General features: G+C 39.8%; 1 protein-coding gene across 3 annotated transcripts in view; it reads left to right on the top strand.

Annotated features, from left to right (window-relative positions):
* The first annotated feature begins 2,496 nt into the window (after nucleotides 1-2,496).
* Nucleotides 2,497-22,363, top strand: part of mia3 (MIA SH3 domain ER export factor 3) — a 46,098-nt gene continuing 26,231 nt past the window's right edge. Inside the window, exons 1-6 of one of the 3 annotated variants that reach the window (XM_061885903.1) lie at nucleotides 2,497-2,722; nucleotides 10,282-10,415; nucleotides 10,502-10,588; nucleotides 13,999-16,324; nucleotides 19,210-19,524; nucleotides 20,813-20,943. In XM_061885903.1, coding sequence (XP_061741887.1) covers nucleotides 2,602-2,722; nucleotides 10,282-10,415; nucleotides 10,502-10,588; nucleotides 13,999-16,324; nucleotides 19,210-19,524; nucleotides 20,813-20,943 — 3,114 coding nt within the window. In that variant the 5' untranslated portion in view covers nucleotides 2,497-2,601. The remainder of the gene's footprint in view (nucleotides 2,723-10,281; nucleotides 10,416-10,501; nucleotides 10,589-13,998; nucleotides 16,325-19,209; nucleotides 19,525-20,812; nucleotides 20,944-22,363) is intronic. The other 2 variants (XM_061885904.1, XM_061885902.1) reach the window with 2 other exon arrangements.

The raw sequence follows: 22,363 nt of genomic DNA, 5'->3' as shown, positions 1-22,363 counted from the left end.
TGGCTGTTGACCAAGTATGCTTTGCATTCACTTAGGTGTATGTAATAGCCGCATATATTATGCGAGTGGGACTGCACGCTGTTTGTATGGAGGAAATGCGGACGTGACGACAGGTTGTAGAGAATGCTTAAGGCAGTGCCTTTAAAGGCACGCCCTCAATATTGTTGTCCGGGTGAAAATCGGGAGAATGCTTGCTTGCCCCGGGAGATTTTTGGGAGGGGCACTGAACTTCGGGAGGATTGGCAAGTGTGAGAAATTGCTGTGTTACAGCCAGGGGCGCCGAAAAGGGGGGGTAAATGAGACGGATTCTAGGGGCCCATGATGGAAGGGGGCCCAGAGAGGCCCCTAATGATGATGAAATTATATGAAATTATGTGTTGGGGGCCCTGTAAAGACTCTTTTGATGGGGCCCAAAATCCCTAGCGGCGCCCCTGGTTACAGCGGCACCGCTGCTGTGTAATAACGGCGGGCCAGCTGTAAGATTAATTGGATATTGCCTCAAGGGCCAAATTAAATTACACGGCAGGCCAAATTTGGCCCGTGGGCCAGAGTTTGACACCCATGCCCTAGTGTGTGAATGTGAGTGTGAATGTCTGTCTATCTGCGATGATGTGGCGACTTATCCAGGGTGTACACCGCCTTCTGCCTGATTGTAGCTGAGATAGGCACCAGCGACCCCAAAGGGAATAAGCGGTAGGAATGGATGGATGGATTGAAGTGAATTATATTTATATAGCGCTTTTTCTCTAGTGACTCAAAGCGCTTTACATAGTGAAACCCAATATCTAAGTTACATTCAAACCAGTGTGGGTGGCACTGGGAGCAGGTGGGTAAAGTGTCTTGCCCAAGGACACAACGGTAGTGACTAGGATGGCTGAAGCGGGAATCGAACCTGCAACCCTCAAGTTGCTGGCACGGCCACTCTACCAACCGAGCTAAACCGCCCCAATTAATAAAAGGCCATATCGCCCAGCGCTAGAGCCGCACTTTGGACACCCTGATGACACCCAACTCTACATGCCCCTAAAGCTGACCAACACGCCGGACTGTAGTCAGCTGGAGGCGTGTCTTAATGAAATTAAACAATGGATGTCCGCAAATTTTTTGCAACTTAACGCCAAAAAAACGGAAATGCTGATTATCGGTCCTGCTAGACACCGACTTCTATTTAATAATACAACTGTAACATTTGACAACCAAATAATTAAACAAGGTGACTCGGTAAAAAATCTCGGTATTATCTTCGACCCAAATCTCTCCTTTGAGTCACACATTATAAGCGTTACTAAAACGGACTTCTTTCATCTACGTAATATCGCTAAAATTCGCTCCATTTTGTCCACTAAAGACGCTGAGATCATTATCCATGCGTTTGTTACTTCTCGTCTCGATTACTCTAACGTATTATTTTCGGGTCTCCCCATGTCTAGCATTAAAAGATTACAGTTGGTACAAAATGTGGCTGCTAGACTTTTGACAAGAACAAGAAAGTTTGATCACATTACGCCTGTACTGGCTCACCTGCACTGGCTTCTTGTGCACTTAAGATTTGACTTTAAGGTTTTACTACTTACGTATAAAATACTACACGGTCTAGCTCCAGCCTATCTTGCCGATTGTATTGTACCCTATGTCCCACCAAGAAATCTGCGTTCAAAAGACTCCGGCTTATTAGTGATTCCTAAAGCCCAAAAAAAGTCTGCGGGCTATAGAGCGTTTTCCGTTCGGGCTCCAGTACTCTGGAATGCCCTCCCGGTAACAGTTTGAGACGCTACCTCAGTAGAAGCATTTAAGTCTCACCTTAAAACTCATTTGTATACTCTAGCCTTTAAATAGACCTCCTTTTTAGACCAGTTGATCTGCCGCTTCTTTTCTTTTTCTCCTATGTCCCCCCCTCCCTTGCGGAGGGGGTCCGGTCCGATGACCATGGATGAAGTACTGGCTGTCCAGAGTCGAGACCCAGGATGGACCGGTCCTCGGGACCCAGGATGGACCGCTCGCCTGTGTATCGGTTGGGGACATCTCTACGCCGCTGATCCGCCTCCGCTACATCCATTGCTTTCGGTCCCCTGGGGGGGGGGGGTTCCCCACATTTAAGGTCCTCTCCAAGGTTTCTCATAGTCATCATTGTCACTGGCGTCCCACTGGGTGTGAGTTTTCCTTGCCCTTATGTGGGTTCTTCCGAGGATGTCGTAGTGGTTTGTACAGTCCTTTGAGACATTTGTGATTTAGGGCTATATAAATAAACATTGATTGATTGATTGACCCTCTGCACACACGGCAATCGACAATGCTTTTGAGGGAGTGAGACCAACGCTGTGACATTTACCTGCCACCTCTTTTAATAAATGCTTGTGAATCTTCCAGAACATTCTCTGAGTGATCCCAAAAAAAAAACACGACTGGAGTTGCAGAGTGTACAACAGTAACTAGGCTTGAGATGATTATTGAATAGGGTTGGAGGGAGTAGATCTCTTTACTAGAACAAACAAGCGACAATCCCAGCAGGGAAAAGAGATCCTTGTTGCCGGATCTGATGTGCTGACGTGTCGCCTCCCTGCGCCCTCGCCAGTCAGCCGCTGCTCATGCAACCCAGCCAGCATGGCAGCCAAGCACTTTTACCGGAACGGCTTTTTATTACTTTTATTCAATTTTATCTCAACTGCAGCGTTGGAGAAGCGATTCTCCGACTTGAAGCGATGTGCTGACGAGGAGTGCAGCAGTAAGTTCCCTTTATTAATAATAATGCCTCTTTCTCCCTCCATCATCCCTAGCTAGCCATAAACTCCTTATCTCCTCACCTGTTGCCTGTCCGTGTTTGTTCCAGAGATAACTTGGACCGCGGCTGTTTGTTTTTATCCTGGCGACAACGTCGCTATTGACCGGTTTGTCCAAGTGAACGTTGGCTTAATTCTTCTGCCTGCCAGCTTCGGCCTTGCTAGCTATTCTTAGCTAGCTAATGCTAGCAACAGATTAGCCACTAGTCAGTTATATTGTTTTTTAAAAAAAAAACATGTTTAAATGTAACAGCAGTTTGAATTTGCTTCTACATCTTGTTAGGGGTGTTGTCTAGCAACCTTTATTGTACAACAGTTTCTTTAGTCAAACGCAACTGCAAAGGCAGCTACTGTGTGATGGATGAAAACTATAAATACATGAGCAGTATCAGATGGTGTCATGTCGAATGTTATTTTACTCAGTTTTATTATCGCCTGAAGGTTAATGATGTACAATTCCCGCATTATAATAGTATAATAACCAACAACACAGTAGCGTAGTACAGTGTTGTCCAACCACTGTGCCGCGGCCGTGAGATATTGTCTGGTGCAGTGGTTCTTAAAGGCCTACTGAAATGAGATTTTCTTATTTTAACGGGGATAGCAGGTCCATTCTATGTGTCATACTTGATCATTTCGCGATATTGCCATATTTTTGCTGAAAGGATTTAGTAGAGAACATCCACAATAAAGTTCGCAACTTTCGGTAGCTAACAGAAAAGCCCTGCCTTTACCGGAAGTCGCAGAAAATGACGTCACATGTTGATGGCTCCTCACATATTCACATTGTTTTTAATGGGAGCCTCCAACAAAAACAGCTATTTGGACCGAGAAAACGACAATTTCCCCATTAATTTGAGCGAGGATGAAAGATTCATGTTTAAGGATATTGATAGCGACGGACTAGAAAAAAAAAAAATAGTTACAAGAAATAATAAACGCGATTACTTTGGGACGCATTCAGATTTTTTTAGACACATTTACTAGGATAATTCTGGGAAATCCCTTATCTTCCTTTTGTGTTGCTAGTGTTTTAGTGAGTTTAACAGTACCTGATAGTCACAGGTGTGTGTCCACGGGTGTCTTGACGCCAATGTCTCAGGGAAGTCGACGGCAGCTTTATGGACGGGGCAAGCTCAGCTGATCTCCTGTAAGAAGCGACTTTTTACCACAATTTTCTCACCGAAACCTGCTGGTTGACATTCGGTCGGGATCCATGTTCGCTTGACCGCTGTGATCCATAGTAAAGTTTCACCTCCGGGAATTTTAAACAAGGAATCACCGTGTGGCTAAAGGCTAAAGCTTCCCAACTCCATCTTTCTACTTCGACCTCTCCAATATTAATTGAACAAATTGCAAAAGATTCACCAACACAGATCTCCAAAATACTGTGTAATTATGCGGTTAAAGCAGACGACTTTTAGCTGTGTGTGTGTGCAGCGCTCATATTTCCTAACAGTCCGTGACGTCACGCGTACACGTCATCATTACGTGAAGTTTTCAAGAAGAAACTCCCGGGAAATTTAAAATTGCAATTCAGTAAACTAAAAAGGCCGTATTGGCATGTGTTGCAATGTTAATATTTCATCATTGATATATAAACTATCAGACTGCGTGGTGGGTAGTAGTGGGTTTCAGTAGGCCTTTAACCTTGTTGGAGGTACCGAACCCTATCAGTTTCATAAGCGCATACACGGAACCCTTCTTTAGTGAAAAATAATTTAATTTTTTCAAATTCAAGACAGTTATATATTCAAGTTATATGTTTTTGGTAACACTTTAGTATGGGGAACATATTGTCAAAGTTAGTTTGAGTCGAACCCCAAGATGCACCACTAGAGTGATATTTGTGTAAATGTACATTATTCTGATACACATCTTATCTTATTGCAGATTTTAGTGATTGTTTCTTTGATAAAAAAAACAATTAAGAAAACAAACTAACAATGAGCCAATCTTTTGAACGGCTCATTAAAATGAACAGATTCTCAAGAATCAAATCTTTTAAAAAAGCCGTTCATCCCATCTCTAATGCAAACACAAAAATTAACCAAAACCGTAAATTGCAACGGGACAATGTTGCTTATTAAAAAAAAAAACCTGCAATCAGAAAAATGATACAAAATCGAATATCAAAAGATTCATAGAAACTGTAAAGTGTGCTTGTGCATTAGAAATGTGATCTATGGCTCTTTGAAGGGAGCCAATCTGTATCAGCCGTTCCTTTTAAAAGAGCCGTTCAAAAAAAGTGGCTCCTTATTATAGTTATTTTTATCAAGGAAACAATCAATGGTAGCATGTATAAGATAATATAAGGATCAGAATCTTTTAAAATTCACACAGATATTACACTATTGGTGGTAATTACTGTATTATGAAATATTGGCTATGATATGTTTTTTTTTTTTTCTTGCAAACATTCCATAAGGTGGTGCAATAGCTCCATGTTTTTTGACAGTATTTTCTGAAACCCAAACAACTGTAGCACAAGAGAATTTTAACAGTGGAGGGAAAAATGCAAGAATAATAAGAATAAAATGTACCTATGGATTTGCAAATTATAAAAAAAATACTGTAATAAAAAAATGGGACGTACAAAAAATGTGAATAGTACGTGTTTACGCTTGAACTACTTTACATATCAGAAACATTAACCAAAAAAGTGAATTAAAATAAAATAATAGTTAATATATATATATGTATGTATATATATATACATATATATATATTAATAAAATATGTAATTTTTTTAAGTAAAATTGATTCATTTGAGGGGTTCACGGTGGAAGAGGGGTTAGTGCGTCTGCCTCACAATACCAAGGTCCTACAGTCCTGGGTTCAAATCCAGGCTCGGGATCTTTCTGTGTGGAGTTTGCATGTTCTCCCCATGAATGCGTGGATTCCCTCCGGGTACTCCGGCATCCTCCCACTTCCAAAGACATGCACCTGGGGATAGGTTGATTGGCAACACTAAATTGGCCCTAGTGTGTGAATGTGAGTGTGAATGTTGTCTATCTGTGTTGGCCCTGCGATGAGGGGGCGACCTGTCCAGGGTGTACACCGCCTTCCGGCCGATTGTAGCTGAGATACGCGCCAGCGACCCCAAAAGGGAATAAGCGGTAGGAAATGGATAGATGGATGATTCCTTTGACTAGTTTTCTAGTCCAGTTGCCAGTCTGCCAGTCGGGTGGACAATTGTCGAAGCTGTACCTGCATGTGCACAAAAAATGGCTCCCTAACGAACAGCTCACAATTGTGAATCGGTTCTCCTTGTTCACTCCAATGAAAAGAGTCGTTCAAAAGACCTGATTTGTTCGCGAACGTCACATCTCTATTGCAAATCAGGTCTGTCGTCACTAGTTCTCCCCTTATACCAGGGGTCGGGAACCTTTTTGGCTGAGAGAGCCATGAAAGCCAAATTTGTATATTACCGTGAGAGCTGTATCATATGTTTTAACACTGAATACAACTAAATGCATGCATTTTTTAAGTAAGACCTACATTTTTAGAGTATAAGTCTTATATTTTATATCATTTTTATTCTGAAACTAACCAATAATAAATTAAATATTTCTTTGGCAACACTAAATTGGCCCTAGTGTGTGAATGTGTGTGTGAATGTCGTCTGTCTATCTGTGTTGGCCCTGTGATGAGGTGGCGACTTGTCCAGGGTGTACCCGCCTTCTGCCCAAATGCAGCTGAGATAGGCTCCAGCAACCCCCGTGACCCCAAAAGGGTCAAGCGGTAGAGAATAGATAGATGGACTTCTTACCATTGATGTGACTTATTGAACAGGTGTGGTTGAAAACGAATGGATGGATTAAAATGCATAAGAATTTTTTATATGTTAAACGTCATTTTTAACACCGATTACTGGCGGAATTATACATTACTAATCGTGTTAAGCAATGTCAGCTCAGATGTATTTGAGAGCCAGATGCAGTCATCAAAAGAGCCACATCTGGCTCTAGAGCCATAGGTTCCCTATCCCTGCCTTATACCGTATACACCTGTTGTTGATGGTAGTACAGAAAGCAGGGTAAATGAAACCTTGTGAGTATGTAAACTAGGAGTGATAAAAAATGCATTTTTAACTGAATCAATTCCAAAAATGTTTATATTTATTTATTTTTTTAATGTGTCCTGTCCAGCTACTCAGGCAAATCATATTGTTGATGTACAGATTTACTTAAGAAAAGAGAAGTATTGGATACTTCTCTCGTTGCCTTGTTTTTATTTGATTTTATTAAATGTTTTTGTAGAATTTTGTTAAACAAACCTTTTTTTTAAGTAATATAGAAATTTCTTGCAGTGGTTTATTTTATAGAGGAATGTAGTTAATCATAGAGCTGGCAACCAACGTTGTTAAAAAGTATTGATTTTCAATTGAGAATAATTTTGAATCTAGAACCGAATCGTTACCCCCAAAAATTGAAGATTCACAGCCCTCTGAGATGAGGGAAATTTAGTAGGTTTTCAGAAAGAGAAATGTCAAATTTGGAGTCCGTTGCCATAGTAACTTACTCCTTGAACCAAACCTGCTCGCTGGCCGATTTTCTTGAACAAACAAGTCTTTTTCTAATCTCCTCCCTCCTGATAAACTCGAACAAAAATCTCATGCATGACATGTCAGTTACTTGTAATCAGTGGTTGTTAAAACAAAATGAATTCATGAAAATTTATGCCAGCGGGGGATTTTGAGGTCACTGTTGGTTTGATATACTGTCATTAGACTGCTAGGACGAAAAATCCTTGATATCTACCGGTAATATAAATTAAATCTGTTTTGATTTTTTTTAAAACACATTTAACAAGGAGAAATGTACATTTTTGTTTTATTTACTGTAAATATAACAATAATGTGTGCGATGTATAGCCTGTTGAGAACCGCATCGTCTTCCAAACACAAAAATGTGAACTGATTAGAAAAAATTATTGTTGGCCAAAAAAAAAGTTTTACCTTGATTTCAGACATTTAATCTGTTTTAGTCATTTGTTTTGAATTTATGTTTTTGGGGTATTTCTTTATTGTAAGTATAACTAATATTTGAGCTGTTTTAATTACAAGTAAAATAACCTGCCGTGTTACGATCCACTACATGGATCGTTTGTTGTTTGCTTTTGTGTATGTTTTGATCACATTTTGGACTCTGCCGATCCCAGTATTTGAGCACTTCCTTGTTTGTATTCGTCACCATAGCGACTTCATTTGTTCCACCTGCACTGATGCCCGGCGCACACCTGTTTTTGATTACTGTTTCTGTATTTATACCTGCCTACTCCCTTTGTTCTTCCTGAGTTCTTCACTTGCTTTATGCAACATGCACGTTCGATTATCTGGTCCTGTTTTTGGCTTGCTAAGTTCCACCTTAGCTTTTGGGCGCATGACACGCGCAGCTTTTGGACTTTTACCCTGTGCTAGTGTTAGCCTAGCTCCCCGTGCGTTACACGCGCTTTCTTTTGTATTTGCATCAGTGTTCTTTTGTCATTTTATAAATTAAATCCAGCTCCTACCTGCTAACTTGCTTGTCTGGTCCCATGCATCTTGAGTTGACACCTCCGCGCATCGCAATGCGCACCGAACGTGACATGCCGACCAGATTATTTTTTGTATTTCAAGAAATATCTCACACCAGAAAGCGCCTGGTTTGAAAAAAATAATTTACTTCGCATTTTCCTTACATTGTACTGACTTTACATGTCAAATATGATTAAAACAAATCAGATTATTTTCAGCTGTTTTCATGTATGTTTTTGAAATTAGTCATTGTCAATGAATCAATCAATGTTTATTTATATAGCTCCAAATCACAAATGTCTCAAAGGACTGCACAAATCATTACGACTACGACATCCTCGGAAGAACCCACAAAAGGGCAAGGAAAACTCACACCCAGTGGGACGCCAGTGACAATGCTGACTATGAGAAACCTTGGAGAGGACCTCAGATGTGGGGAACCCCCCCCAGGGGACTGAAAGCAATGGATGTCGAGCGGGTCTAACATGATACTGTGAAAGTTCAATCCATAGTGGCTCCAACAAAGCCGCGAGAGTTCAGTTCAAAGCGGATCCAAGACAGCAGCGAGAGTCCCGTCCACAGGAAACCATCCCAAGCGGAGGCGGATCAGCAGCGTAGAGATGTCCCCAACCGATACACAGGCGAGCGGTCCATCCTGGGTCCCGACGAGCGGTCCATCCTGGGTCTCGACTCTGGACAGCCAGTACTTCATCCATGGTCATCGGACCAGACCCCCTCCACAAGGGAGGGGGGGACATAGGAGAAAAAAGAAAAGAAGCGGCAGATCAACTGGTCTAAAAAGGAGGTCTATTTAAAGGCTAGAGTATACAGATGAGTTTTAAGGTGAGACTTAAATGCTTATACTGAGGTAGCATCTCGAACTGTTACCGGGAGGGCATTCCAGAGTACTGGAGCCCGAACGGAAAACGCTCTATAGCCCGCAGACTTTTTTTGGGCTTTAGGAATCACTAATGAGCCGCAGTCTTTTGAACGCAGATTTCTTGCCGGGACATATGGTACAATACAATCGGCAAGGTAGGATGGAGCTAGACCGTGTAGTATTTTATACGTAAGTAGTAAAACCTTAAAGTCACATCTTAAGTGCACAGGAAGCCAGTGCAGGTGAGCAAGTACAGGCGTGATGTGATCAAACTTTCTTGTTCTTGTCAAAAGTCTAGCAGCCGCATTTTGTACCAACTGTAATCTTTTAATGCTAGACATGGGGAGACTTGGAAATAATACGTTACAGTAATCAAGACGAGACGTAACAAATGCATGGATAATGATCTCGGCGTCTTTAGTGGACAAAATGGAGCGAATTTTAGCGATATTACGGAGATGAAAGAAGGCCGTTTTAGTAACGCTTTTAATGCGTGACTCAAAGGAGAGAGTTGAGTCACACATTAAGTGAGTCTCTCACTTCCCTGTTGTTCTACTGTATAACTTTTCTTTCCAAAACCAAACACACATTCACTTCCAGCTGGGTCAAGAAAGATTACTTTCTTTGTCCCCAGTTACTATGATAAATCGTAGAATCAGTGGTCCACTGATCATTACTTTTTATTGTGGTCTTAAATCAGAGGCAATAAACTCGTGGTTGATTGATATAACTCAGAAGATCATATGTTCTGCAACGCAACACTCCGTTTCCCATCTTAGGTTAAATCAACTCAGATGTCAGGTTGAGACTCAAGAATTTGTTAAATCTTCTACCTGGAATACCCCACAATCTTTCTGCTGGTTACTCTGTTAATGTTGAGGTGATGTTTCATGTGTGCATTAGATTTCAATGATAAATGTTTTAATTGGCTGTCACCTTTCTGCAAAGTAGCTATTTGGTATATCTGGTCCGTGTAATATGTGTATTATGTAACAGATCTATCAAATAAAATATGCTATGAATATTTTTACATCTTCTGTGTATGTTGTTAGGAAACATGTTGAACAATAACTACATACCTTTTCGAACACTTCTATTTTTTCCAGTGCTCCTATGTCGTGGGAAAGCAGTGGCAGATTTCTCTGGACCGGACTGCCGCTTTTTGTCATTCAAGAACTCAGAAACGGTCTATGTGTACTACAAATTGTCAGGAAGAAGGGCTGACATATGGGCTGGGAGCGTGAGTATAGAGTCCTGATGAAACATGCAGTCCGAAGGCTTTCCAACATGTGTGGCGTCAATATATTTTTGGCCTCTTGTCTGCAGGTTGGAAGCCATTTTGGTTATTTCCCAATGGACCTCCTTGCCGTCAACCACGTGTATACAGAAAACGAAGTTGAAGTTCCAACAGAGGTAGAACATGTCCGGTTTAGACAGCTTTAATATTGCCACACCCATTGAATTGCTTGCTTTGCATTATGTTTAAGTGTCTCCCAACCTTTATTTAGTAAAAGCACACGTCACTACAAACAACCAAGAAAAAATATTGTATACGTACATACCTGTATACAGTCTGCCACTATACGGTGCTGGAATAGATAAAAGAACAAATAGTGTTTCACACACATACATTTTTTTGTAATGGCCAGAGCCAAATACATTTGTACCGGCACAGATCGATTTGGCGCTTCCTAGCTCATAAACACAATATCATGGTACTGTCTGTGAGTGTAGGATGTTACGGCGTTGTACAGCAGAGGCCATTGTAACTCTGCTTGTTAACACGCATATTATGCACCTGGTCTGTCAGAAAATAAAAAGATTTACAATACTAGCAGGATTTATTAGTATTGCCAACTCCGCAGAATTTAGCAAGTACCGTATTCAGAACCCTCTAAATTGTGGGTCACAAGCACAATTTACCTGGGGGTTGCTGGAAGTAGTGTCGCAGGTGAGGCTGGGCCACATCAAGTATTCACTTCAGAATCACGTTTGAACCAAAGTTTAAATTTGTTAACTACTTCTACGAGCAGCTACAGTGACCCTAAAGTCATTAAAAATGTACATTTGAATGTAAAATTTGCGTATTTTTACACTAATTTAAGAGATAATTTAACTTGCTTAATAGAAGATGCTCTTTTGTGTTGCCAAATGTGTGTCTATTGTGCTGTCATTTTTAGGGCTGTGAATCTTTTGTCACCACACGATTCAATTCGATTCAGACTCGATACTCTATTCAAAAAGATTCTCGATTCAAAATCAATACTTTTTTACTAACATTGGGTGCCAGTTCTATGACTAATTACATTGCTCCATAAAATAGACAAACAGCTCTGATCAATGTTTGTTACTTAAAAGAAAAATTATGTTTAATACAATTCCACCCAAACATTTAATGAAGTCAAATACAAATAGGGCAACAAGAGAAGTATCCAACATTTTTCCTTTCTAAAGTAAATATGTACAGCGGATATGGGCATCTACATCAGCAATGCGATTTGCCTGATTGGCTGGACAGAGTAGATTGAAAAGAAAAAAAAAAGATTTAGAATTTTTGCTGTTTGCAAAATTTACACACTTGCCTAGTGGGCACCAACTTTCCAATGTATTTTACACAGTATATTCCGCCTTGTGTCTTACGTAATGACATAATTACATTCGTACATAATACATGTACGCGCATTAACTTTAACCGTTGTTGGCTAATTATAGCAATTTAGATAGCGTTAGGTGTCATCGAATGTATTTAGCTGTCTTTGAATGTACAGTATATTCTATCATATCAACAACATGACTGCAAATTGTTTGTTGCTTCTCTCGGACTGCTTTTTTATGTGTGCACACGCTCACTGCGCGTACGTGTTGACGAGACTGAGTGAGTGACCGCTGTACACACCAATCATTTTATTTGGGCCGGTAAAAATGTTAATTTCATAGACTTTGTAATTGTAAAACATATAGACAATTGTCAATTGAATGTGTTCTTTCAAGTTGCATTCAAGATTGTCATAACATATTTAACTATTAACTGCCATGGTTACATGAGCTGCAAAACACTAAACTATGAAGTTAAGTAAAAGGCTAGCTAAGTTGAGTATGAGGCCATAATTTTGATTCATGTTTGTTGTCTCCCATTGCAGGGCCAAATTTGCAAATTAAATGATAAATGATAAATGGGATGTACTTGTATAGCGCTTTTCTACCTTCAAGGTACTCAAAGTGCTTTGACACTACTTCCACATTTACCCATTCACAAACACATTCACACACTGATGGAGGGAGCTGCCATGCAAGGCGCTAACTAGCACCCATTTGGAGCAAGTGTGAAGTGTCTTGGTCAGGGCACAACGGACGTGACGAAGTTGGTACTAGGTGGGGCTTGAATCAGGGACTCTCGGGTTGCGCACAACCACTCTTTCACTGCGCCACGCCATCCCTCATTGAAATTAGACAACTAAATACTAAGGGTGTCAATAAAAACACATTTTCAGATTAACTACGATTCCTATTTGTAACTAGAGCTGGGCGATATGGCCTTTTTTTAATATCTCGATATTTTTATTTTCAGGCCATATCGTGATACACGATATATATCTCAATATTTTGTCTTAGCCTTGACTGAACACTTGATACATATAATCACACCAGTATGATGATTCTATGTGTCTACATTAAAACATTCTTGTTCATACTGCATTGATACATACTCATTTTAAACTTTCATGCAGAGAAGGAGATCACAACTAAGTTAATTGACCAAAACTGTATTTATTAAACAGTTATTAGCAGGTGACTTTTCAAATGATGCTACATATTAGCTGTAATGCTAATTTTGGTAGCAACGCTTTTGCCCCACTCTTGACAAATTAAAGTTGTCTATTCGACATCGCCAGACGATGGACCAGTTGCTGTTTTTTGGGGAATTAATTCTTCCTTCATTTGTTACCAGATTCGCACCTTCCTTCTCTCGTATTACCACTCGCACGGATTCGCTAGCATCACAGCTAGCGTTACCCTTGCTGCTATCTCTCTGCTCCGCGAGGACGTATACATATTTGACGTATGTAAGAAGGTGCGCCAACACTCTAAGGAGACACAAGAAGGAGTGGGAAGAGCCTGTAGTGTAATGCCCGCAGCTAAAAAACAACTGCGTGAGAACGTATACTCGAATATCACGATATAGTCATTTTCTATATCGCACAGAGACAAACCCGCGATACATCGCTTATATCGATATATCGCCCAGCCCTATTTGTAACAATTCTTAAACGATCAAAATCATTGTTTTGTTTTTTCTTTCCTCAAACTTCCCTTTCAAGCCACTCAGGCAAATCACATTGTTGATGTAAATGCCCTTACCTGCTGTACATATTTACTTTAGAAAAGACAAGTGTGGGATACTTGCCTTATTTGTATTTGACTTTATTAAATGTTTGGGAAGCCTTTTATTAAACAAAACCAATTTTATTTTAAGTAATATAGAAATTAATCAAAGCTGTTTACGTATTTTATGGAGGAATGTAGTTAATCTTTGAACTGGTATCCAATGTTATTTAAAAGTATAGATTTTGAACCGATTAATTTTCCCCAAGAATTGAATCGAATTGCGTGGTGCCCAAAGATTTACAGCCCTACTAATAAATACATTTACATTTTCGGACCAATTTATGAAATTTGCATGACTTTCCACTGCGCACTTGATGATCTCTTACAGCATATTAATTTGCTGCAGCACAGTGGTTGGGATATACGACATTATTTGCACATAGTTTACTTGAAAAGTGATGATGCTGGAAATTACTTGTCTTCTTTCTACTTTACAGGAGACAGATTTTGTCTGTTTTGACACAGGATTTGACCGCTTTGACAACTACGAGATAGACACTTTGTTGGGCTCCTCATCTAAGGACAGTGACCGTGAAGTTATAGGTGATTCTGACCCAACCCAAGTGCCAGAGGACCCACCAGAGGACAAGGAAGAGCGGGTGATTGACAGCAATGTAGTCACTGCGGATATTGGCATGGTCCCACATGATCGAAGTGCCTCTTTGCCTCAACTTGATGGTGCAAACAAATCTCCCTCCACTCAAGAAGAAGTGCCTGACACAACAACTGTACCTGATAACACTAACGGAGTGGCAGGGGAACAACAGAATGAGCAGAGAACAACCGTAGCCTCTTTTCTTGAAGATACTGAGTTAGAGAAGCACGAAGCCAAAGATGTACACAAACACCTTGACGAGGACTCTCTGCCCAAAGATGATCTTGTGTCAGAAAGCCAAACAACTTTGACTTCTCAAGGAGAGGAAATCTTAGATTTGAAAACTTCCTTTGGCTCGACCTTCGACGCTGTCGTCACGGATGACGAATCCACCACGAAAGTTACTGCATATGAACAGGGGGAAATGTCTGAGGATCTTTCAAATGAAGAACATGATATGGACGAGATAAGATCCACTTTATCTTTTTCTGAAGAAGAGGAAACGGACAGTTCGACCAAGCCGGTGACAACACATACCGACAAACCAATAACCAAGGAAGCGAAGGTCGCATCAACACTATTTGATGACTTGTTTTCAGCTGTGACTGGTGGAGTGAAGACTGAGGGGGAAACAAGTTCAGAAGAAGAGGATGAGGAAGAGCCAGACTCAGATACCAATGAGGAGTTATTGGAAGTACCAGAAGACACTACAGCAGAGGACACAGATACAGTCCTTACCGATTCATCGAATTCAGCATTTGCTGAAGAAAACGAAACGCTAGATAACGTAGATTTGATCGGTAAAGATTCGCCAGATTCTGCATTTGTAGACGCTGAAGAAAACGAATCGGCAGATAACCTTGACTGGATCAGTAGAGATACGCTGGATTCTGCATTATTAAATGCTGAAGAAAACGAAGTAGCAGATAACGTAGATCGGATGAGTCGAGATTTGCCAGATACTACAGTTGTACAAGCTGAATTAAACGAAGCAGCAGATAACCTAGATTTGATCGGTAGTACTGTTGCTCAACCTGAAGAAGACAAAAGACATGATAGCCAAGATCTGAAGCATAGTGATTCAACAGAAGCTGCATTTAGACACCCGGAAGAAAGCAAAGCAACAGAAAATCTAGATTCAACAGAAGACTTTGTTGAGAAACTCTTGTTTGAGCAGGACGATGATTCTGAAGACACAGACTTCAAACATAAGGATCTTCAAAGTCAAACATCAAAGTCCACTGATGAGCCAGTACAACGAGAAAAAGATAGTTTCTTATCACGTAGAGAACCACACGGTCACTTGTCTAACCGAGTGACAGATGAACACAGTGAAGCTGTAAAGGAGGACGAAGCCCAGGTTATCAAAGAAGATACACAAGACAGCGGCATTGCAACGGAGCAAATGGACAGCTTACATGAAAATGAAACAGAAATACGTGATGAAATTCCAGAAGTTGTTCCAGAAACGATCAGTGGTGAGTCAAAAGAGATGGAGTCCTTAGATTTGCTCCATACACCTAAACCTAAAACCACAGGAAATGACATCCTACTTGATTCTGAAAGCAATAATCATCAACAGGACGAGCCACCTATGGACGAGGGACCCTTTGGCGTGCACAAAGAGAAATCTGAGGAAATAGAAGAACTACTTGAGGATGAAAATGCACTTTATTTGTCAAAGTCGTATAACGCACAGACTAAGAAACCCTCTACCGTGACCAGTCCACCCCCAGTTCCAGAGCCAGAGTACAGTGACAGCATACTGAGGCTGACTCTGCTGCAAGGGTACTACACCATAGAGAAGATGGTGCGTTTCCAGAAGCTTCTAGGTCTCAAGAATCTTTACAAAGTGGAGGCCATGTTCTCGGACCTGGATGTCGAGTTGCAAGCTACACGTCTCGCACAGACGGGCACAGTGCAAGGCATCGAAGAGGCACTAGAGAACATCTTGGAGACCTCCGAGAATGCCATCTTGGATGAAATTGAGAAGATGCTGGATAGCCGCCATGAGAAATATGATGAAGAGCAGCGAATGGGCATGCTAGATGAGGAAACGGAAATACTGGATGACTTCCAGGAGCTTGCCTACCACCTGCGACAGAAGTATTCTGCAGCGAACGATAGCACACCTTTGGCAACAGAGAAAGCATCAAATAATGAACAAGGTAAGTCTGTTTTTTTATTCCAAACCTGTGTCTTGTTTTGTCTTTTCACATTGACCCAATTATAAGACGATTCATGTTTTTTCAAGTCCTACTTTGTGGAGAAAAACAGAGGAGTAGAAAAAACAATCATAAAAACATGCAATAGAAACGTTGAGGCTCGTTTGTCAAAATTTGCAATAAAATTTATAAACGTTCGCAAACGTCCAAAATGTCTCAACCAGCAGTTTCGTATTTCTTAGCTGCTCTGCAGTTTTTGTTGTTGTTGCTTCATTTATCACTATAAATCTTAAAATTAGGGGTTCAAGTGGAGTGGTAATTGTTTTTGTTTTTTTGACAACTCCGTGGCCACAATAACTCATTAGGTTGGGCTCATGACGCAGTAAGTTGAAATCAATGATGCGGACATATCTGTTACTGGATGCTTAATTTTCCTTGGGGACTTAATAAGTTTACAGAATATGCAATTATGATTATTTGATCATTGCTTTTTTAGACAAATATGTTAATTACACTCATTCCTTATGTCTTGCTTTTGTGTTATTGTGTGCGTAGCTGTTGTGTATCTGCTGGCTCCTAGTGGCCTATATAGTTTTCAGTTTGATGCAGTTAAAAATTCCATCCATCCATCCATTTTCTACCGCTTATTCCCTTTCGGGGTCGCGGGGGGCGCTGGCGCCTATCTCAGCTACAATCGGGCAGAAGGCGGGGTACACCCTGGACAAGTTGCCACCTCATCGCAGGGCCAACACAGATAGACAGACAACATTCACATTCACACGCAGTTAAAAATTCTTGTACCGAAAATATTGTCTGACTAGAAGAAAAAAATTTAAAGTAGATTAACAAGAAGACATAATGAACTGTTTGAGCTACCCTTTGTAGCCTTTAGCCTACTGTGTTTACCTTTTGGCTGAAAGCCAAGATAAGACCCAGCCGTGTGTGCCTATTGGAGGACATCTAGGCCTTATTCACACTGCAGGTCAATTTGGATTTTTTGCCCATATGCGACCTGTTTCAGATTTTTTCATGTCCCTTGGAACTGTGCAATTTAGAATTTTTCATATCCGACTCAGGCCTCTTTCGTATTTGGATATAAATCTGATATGTAGGCCATGCGTCCTCAATGTGAACGCTCCGCTCGCATGATTCATCTGACCATAATGTCATCAAAACGTGATAATTATTCACCAAAATAGACAGTTACAAAATAGGTAGTTGACAACGGCACAGAAAACAGTTAAAAATATTGTGTTCTAGAAACTCACGTGAAAGTGTTAACACTCCTGTCTCCGACTGCTCGCCCACAGACACGCTCTTCAAGCAGACATCAAAGAAAAATATCCCGTAAAACTGCCAAAGTCAAAATACTTGTACTCTTCTTTCTTAATCTTTTACACACAATAATTCAGTTCAGAAAATGTTATGTTACATTGCACACAATTCTTAAAATGCGCTAGTACTGAGGTTGACTACAGCGGAAGCCATATTTGTTTACTCATGTAAACACTGCACTGCGCGTGCGACGTCATAACACCAAGCGGGTCAGGATGATTTCACAATACAAATCTTTTTTTTATTTTTTTGTTAATGAAAGGCAACTAAAAATATTGGATTTGACAAAACAAATTTTAATTAAACATCTGTCCTTGCGGTGTGAATGTAGCCTTCGATCCAGGGTGTCTTAATTTTTGACTGGGAGGCCGCATTGGGCTTAAAAAAATTGGCCGGGGGCCGAAAGCCAACTGTATGTAAAGTAACAATATATATGTGTGAGAAAATGTGTGTATATGAGTACACATTATTATAGTAGTATAATGGATATATAATTAATAATTAGAATTAGTTTTTAAGAATATGTCAACGTTCACTCAGAAATATCATGCAGCCAAAATGCGCCAAACATGGATAAGTGTGGAGAGAATGTTTTGCATTTTTCCCACCATCCCTTGTAATACATTTAAATTAGTGTAATTTATACTTTTTTATGTTGATTGGACGTTTTTTATAATATCTAAAACGTTCAATGAGCAGGTTGTGTTGCGTGAGACCCAGTTTGTTGACTTGTTGTGGTGGTTGATTTTTTTTCTGGACCATGACTAGGTAAGGTTGTTTAGACGGGGCCATGTAAGTAAATGTTGTGCTGTCATTGTCGCAAGTATAATTAATGGTTGAGGTACTTTTGTTGGCCACCACACATGGTGACTAAATGGCAGCTATCAGACCTCTGGCTTTTTGTATATGGTATGAATACACCGCTCCCCGCCATGGTTTATTGAAATTGTGCCGGATTGCGGTCCAAATTGAAGACGCCGACAGGCCGCACTTGGCCCGAGGGCCGTATTTTTGTCACCGCTGCCTTAAATGTAAATTTCTGTTTTGCACAAGTTAGCGCACTACAGGACTGCTTGTATCAAAGCGCTTGTATCTGAAATTTTAGATACAAGCTGATATGTTTTTTTGTTGATAACAGACCAATGTCAATATTGTATTGAGATGCTCCTACTCAAAATCATCAGAACTCCTCAATCTTTTAGTCACTATTCAAAACTGCGTCATTCCAGGTCGGTGGTGTGTAAGGGTGCGCCGGTCCAACCATGGTACGGTCTGTACTTCTGTTTCTAGGCTATGGTTTTTTGTTGTTTTGGCAAGTCTCAGTGGTGTAGTGATTACTATAAAACTTTTCTTTCTACTTATCAGGCCCTAAATACAACACATTCAAATGGTAAATTGCCTCTTATTTCCTGAGTACTTGTATACACCAGTGCTTCTTACTGACAATCTTTATCTAAAGTTATCTTTCTCACGAGAAAATACAGTCTCATATTCTGGGCAACAATGTACTTGCCGCAATTATGAGTTGTTGTTGTTGTTGTTGTGTTTTTCAGTCATCGTAGCTCAACCTGACGATTGGCCTGCCATGGTTGAAGTGGACACGCCTAACATCTCAAAGGTAGAGAGTGACCACAGCTTCACAGAGCTTCCAGAGCAGGCGGAAGAAATCCAAAAAGAAGAACAGACCATTGCGGATGAAGCGAATGTGTCAGCGGATATTACCGTGGGGGATGATGGCGGACACTTCAACAAAAACAAAGAAAACCTGCCAAGTTTCAGCGTGTCGGACGAGATGCAGAAGTTTCCTCAAGCCACACTGGAAAATCCCTTGGACGTGGGCCTCGGTGAAGTGGAGAGCTCACCCTCAGGTTGGTAGTCAAAAAACAATATTTTTGTTGAAACGGGTTTTGGTTGTAAATTTAGAATTGTAATGTCATAGACCAGTGGTTTTCAACAATTTTTCGGTGATGTACCCCCTGTGAACATTTTTTTAACTCAAGTACCCTCTAATCAGAGCAAAGCATTTTTGGTTGAAAAAAAGAGATAAATCAGTTTCTGATTTATTAAATTGTATAACAGTGCAAAATATTGCTCATTTGTAGTGGTCTTACTTGAACTATTTGGAAAAAAACATATAAAAATAAATAAAAACTTGTTGAAAAATAAACGAGTGATTCTATTATAAATAAAGATTTCTACACATAGAAGTAATCACCATGTCCGTTGTGTCCTGAGCAAGACACTTCACCCTTGCTCCTGATGGGTGCTGGTTAGCGCCTTGCATGGCAGCTCCCTCCAGCAGTGTGTGACAGTGTGTGTGAATGGGTAAATTTGGAAGTAGTGTCTAAGCGCTTTGAGTACCTTGAAGGTAGAAAAGCGCTATACAAGTACCACCCATTTATTTATTTATTTATCAACTTAAAGTGCCCTCTTTGAGGATTGTAATTGAGATCCATCTAGATTCATGAACGTAATTCTAAACATTTCTTCACAAAAAAAGAAATCTTTAACATCAATATTTATGGAACATGTCCACAAAAAATCTAGCTGTCAACACTGAATATTGCATTGTTGCATTTCTTTTCACAGTTCATGAACTTACATTCATATTTTGTTGAAGTATTATTCAATAAATATATTTGTAAAGGATTTTTGAATCGTTGCTATTTTTAGAATTAAAAAAATATATATCTCACATACCCCTTGGCACACCTTCAAGTACCCTCAGGGGTACGCGTACCCCCATTTGAGAACCACTGTCATAGACGACCACAATGTATCCTACCCAATCTCTGGATTTTGTCATCCAGTCCAAAATACAAGATAAAATCATTGTTAGATTTAGATGCACTGTGGAGGTATCCTTCAACTTGTTTTTACAAAATGCTAAACATTTTGAAAGAGGTTGCATTTTGGCCGATTTACATTAAAAATTCTGACATGTTCTGCAAATATGAAATCACTAAGTCAGATGATATACTCCAATGTATCTAACCGTGAGCTAACAAGAACTTTAAAAAGTCTACTCTTTCATTTAAAGCAGATATAAGTGTTTCCTTTCGGGTTTCTGTTTATTCATTAGTGGTTATTTGTTATACAGGGGAGTGGACTGTCAGATGTACAAATGGATATATATTCTTCAATTTGTTTACGTAGGATCTTCGGTCTCCGTGGATCCATCACCCGAATTACATGAGGAAGAAGGGGGAATACTCTGGTATGCATTTGCCTTAATGCATTCCGTTGCTGCATCGATCAAGGTTAAAGTTCCAGAGTGGACACTTATTGTAAGTAAAGGAGCTGATGTCTCAACATTTTTTTCATCAATGTGTTGCATTTCACTTTATAAAAATAACACTAGAGACTCACACTAAAATGCTAATCTTGTAATCTAGTTAGCTACTGCATCATTCGTATTAACTTATAATTTATTAGAACACAATAAGACATTACATTATGTTTGTGTTTTTTTTTAGGTTAATTCCAAATCATGCATGTCCACTTCAATATGGATACTTTATTTATTCCTGAGAGCACCAAGCAGTGTTGCCAGATGAAAAATGACAAATTATTTACCAGAAGTTTAAAATTATACTATTTTGAGGGAAATTGCTATACTTACCCAATTTGACAGAAGTTTATATGGTATAGTTTATAATGCGGTTTTACCTTTTAAAGTGGACCTAATATGCAAAACCAACTTTTCTTACCTTTAGTATCTGTTTCTGTCTATTTAGGATCTGTTTTTGTCTATTTGGGATTTGCATAAGTCTCCGAAATTTTAAATCAAACCATGGAAGCATGGCAGATATTTATAAAACAATGTTGCCTTCTGTTATACTTCTTCCAAATGAGCTGTTTGGATTTGGCCCCTTTTATGACCTTATTTCCAAGTATGACATCAGCACATTATCCTTATATGGCAGAGATTTGCCCAAAGAGCTTTGTGTGAGTCAGCTATTGTTGTCAATAAGCGCCTTCTTTTTCAATATCTTCTTGTTGTGGGGCAGACTGGCTCGTACACGCATCTTCCGCTGTTGCCATTTCTAATACAATGTGGCATAGAGTTTGAACTTTATTTTTCAGTAGACTCCATACTTAAATGCTAAAAACTACAACAAAGATGACCGGAAGACAAAGTCGAAGTGGAGGCACGTAAATTAGACTGCCCACCCGGCGCATCCTGACAACGCGGTTCGAAAGCAGCTTGAATATGGTCTGTAAAACATAATATTTGCAACATTTTCACCAAAGAACCAATATTACATATTGTGTAGACCACAAGGAATTTTTGTAAATGTAGAAAAAAAAATCATATGACCCTGTTAAATAGACTCACAGCCTTGTTCAAAATAAACACTGCCACTGACAGAACAGCGCCCTCACGTGGCTGTAAAGAGGCACGTGAGACAATGCACAACATCATGCAAAGGATGTTAAGTGTTTTTAATTATTTTTTTTTATTTTTTATTTTTTTATTGCTAAACGGCATGTATTGAAGGGGTCAATATGGGATTTTTTATTTTTGGTTGGTTGGTTGAAATTTATTTTGAACATGTATACAGTATCAATATGATACATCACATATTTCACGTACTTTCATTTTTATTTACAACATGGCCTAAAAGTTGTAGGAAGAAGTAACGCTTATCCAAACCTCCCCCCTTTTCACTTCATAGCAATTACTGACACACATGTTCACTTCCT

The sequence above is a fragment of the Nerophis ophidion genome, linkage group LG24, assembly GCF_033978795.1.
Source record: "Nerophis ophidion isolate RoL-2023_Sa linkage group LG24, RoL_Noph_v1.0, whole genome shotgun sequence".
NCBI classification, from domain to species: domain Eukaryota; kingdom Metazoa; phylum Chordata; class Actinopteri; order Syngnathiformes; family Syngnathidae; genus Nerophis; species Nerophis ophidion.
Note: the sequence above shows the minus strand (reverse complement) of the source record. Positions and strands in the feature narration are given on the sequence as shown.